The 2,025-nt window shown below is 41.8% G+C and overlaps 1 protein-coding gene across 1 annotated transcript in view; it reads left to right on the forward strand.

Annotated features, from left to right (window-relative positions):
- The window catches only part of Cs (citrate synthase), a 39,582-nt gene that overhangs the window by 25,463 nt on the left and 12,094 nt on the right, over window positions 1-2,025 (forward strand). Inside the window, exons 3-5 of the mRNA XM_023707367.1 lie at window positions 368-475; window positions 1,399-1,464; window positions 1,973-2,019. Coding sequence (XP_023563135.1) covers window positions 368-475; window positions 1,399-1,464; window positions 1,973-2,019 — 221 coding nt within the window. The remainder of the gene's footprint in view (window positions 1-367; window positions 476-1,398; window positions 1,465-1,972; window positions 2,020-2,025) is intronic.

Below are 2,025 nucleotides of genomic sequence, written 5' to 3' on the forward strand. Positions count from 1 at the left end.
TGTGGTGCTGGGGGATCGAACCGCGGTCCCTGTGCTCTGCCAAGCCTGCTCCAAGTAGGTGCTTCAGACCACCGAGCCATCTCACCAGCCCCAGGCATGGCTCCCTTTGCCTAACTCTTTTTTATTTTCCTGGTACCAGGGATTGAACTCAGGACCTTGCACTTGCCTGGCAGGTGCCATTGCCACTGAGCCATCTCCTCGGCCCTTCTCTGCCTAATTCTTTTACCATCATGGAAACAGACAGTAGTTGACCAGACTTCCCTGCCAGAGAAAGCCAAATGATACCAAAAAATCTTCTCTTCTTGTCACCTACATGTCAGGAAGTCTCAAACTTTTTGATGATTACTTAGCCCTTCTTTTTTTCTAGAATTTGAAAGATGTATTGGCCAACCTGATACCTAAGGAGCAGGCCAGAATTAAGACCTTCAGACAGCAACATGGCAAGACTGTGGTGGGCCAAATCACTGTGGACATGGTAAGAGTTGTGGGGTCCTGGCTAGGAAAAGCAGGCCTTATGGTGTACCTCAACAAAGTGCCATTCTTCCAACTGACTGTTGAAAAAAGTATTCTGTCCTATACAAGGAAATATTGGGGCTTATGGTGTTCATTACAGATTAGATTGTTCTTTTCTACAAATTTAATACTTACATCAATCCTAATTCACCTATAGGAAAAATGATTGTAATTTCCAGACCTGTTGCTGACCCCTCAGCCTTTGGAGGCAGCATTGTTTGCCTTTTTTTTTTTTTTTTTTTTTTTTTTTTTTTTTGTGGAACTGGGATTGAACTCAGACCCTTGAGCTTGCCAGGCAAGCACGTATTCTACCGAGCCATCTTTCCAGCCTCTGGAGGCAGCATTGTGTATCTAGATGTATACTTCAGTAGGTTCTATATAACAGCTTTAGGATGGTGCACCCCCACCTCCCGCCACAATCTTACAAGTTTGAGCAACTCACATGGTAATTCTGTTCAGCCATTGGTTTTCTTCCTATCCCTGTAATAGATCTCATTCTGTTTACTTAATTTGAGAATCAGAAGAGTGTTAAGAGGGACCAGGGAGATGGCTCAGTGGAATAAGCGCTTCCCTGGCAAGCGCAAGGGTCTGAGTTCAATCCCTGGTTCCGCCAAAAAAAAAAAAAGAGGTTAAGAGTGAGCAGGAGGAAAGATACAATTAGAAAAGTAAAATAGAGGTAGAAACATCAAAGAAAGGTATTAATTTCTCAACTTAAATTTTTCCAGTATTGGTGGTCTTTACAAAGTTCAGTCATTTGTAAATTGATACTCTAGATATTTTTCTCCCTTAAGTGAAGAGAATTATGTTTTCTCCCTCAGGTTCCATGAAACTAATAAACTCTAGTCCGAATAATTCTGACTACTAGTCACACCCTCTTTTCTTTAGATGTATGGTGGCATGAGAGGCATGAAGGGACTGGTCTATGAAACATCAGTTCTTGATCCTGATGAGGTAAGACATCATCGTGTCATGCACTAATATCATTGAGTTTACTGGTCATGCAAACCGTACATGCAAAACCAGAGTAAGCCAGTGGGTAGAAAGAACAGCACAAATTACCTACTTTTGTATTTTGGAAGGTTAGAACATAAGTGATGTGGAATGATTGAGGGGAAAAAAACTTTTTTAATATGTCAAAGTACAAAATGAGGGTACTATGCAAAGATAAAGCTAGGTGCAGTGGCACATACCTGTAACCTAACTACCTAGGAACCTGAGTCAGGAGGAGCACTGTTTGAGTTTGAGGCCAAGCTAAACTGCATAGAGTACTTCTATCTCTAAAAGGTGTAGCCCAGTGGTAGAGCTCCCCTGGGTTCCATCACCAGTGGCATGCACACAGAAAAGACATAAATATGTAAGAATTTAAATTTTAAAAATCCTATTCTAAGCTGTTGAAATCTTTGATATGAATAGAACTTAGAGGCTAATACACTTGAAAATTTCACTCTTCTCCCTCCAGGGCATCCGCTTCCGAGGCCACAGTATCCCTGAGTGTCAGAAACTGCTGCCCAA

Source organism: Octodon degus, unplaced genomic scaffold (genome assembly GCF_000260255.1).
Source record: "Octodon degus isolate 3935 unplaced genomic scaffold, OctDeg1.0 scaffold00287, whole genome shotgun sequence".
Taxonomy (NCBI): domain Eukaryota; kingdom Metazoa; phylum Chordata; class Mammalia; order Rodentia; family Octodontidae; genus Octodon; species Octodon degus.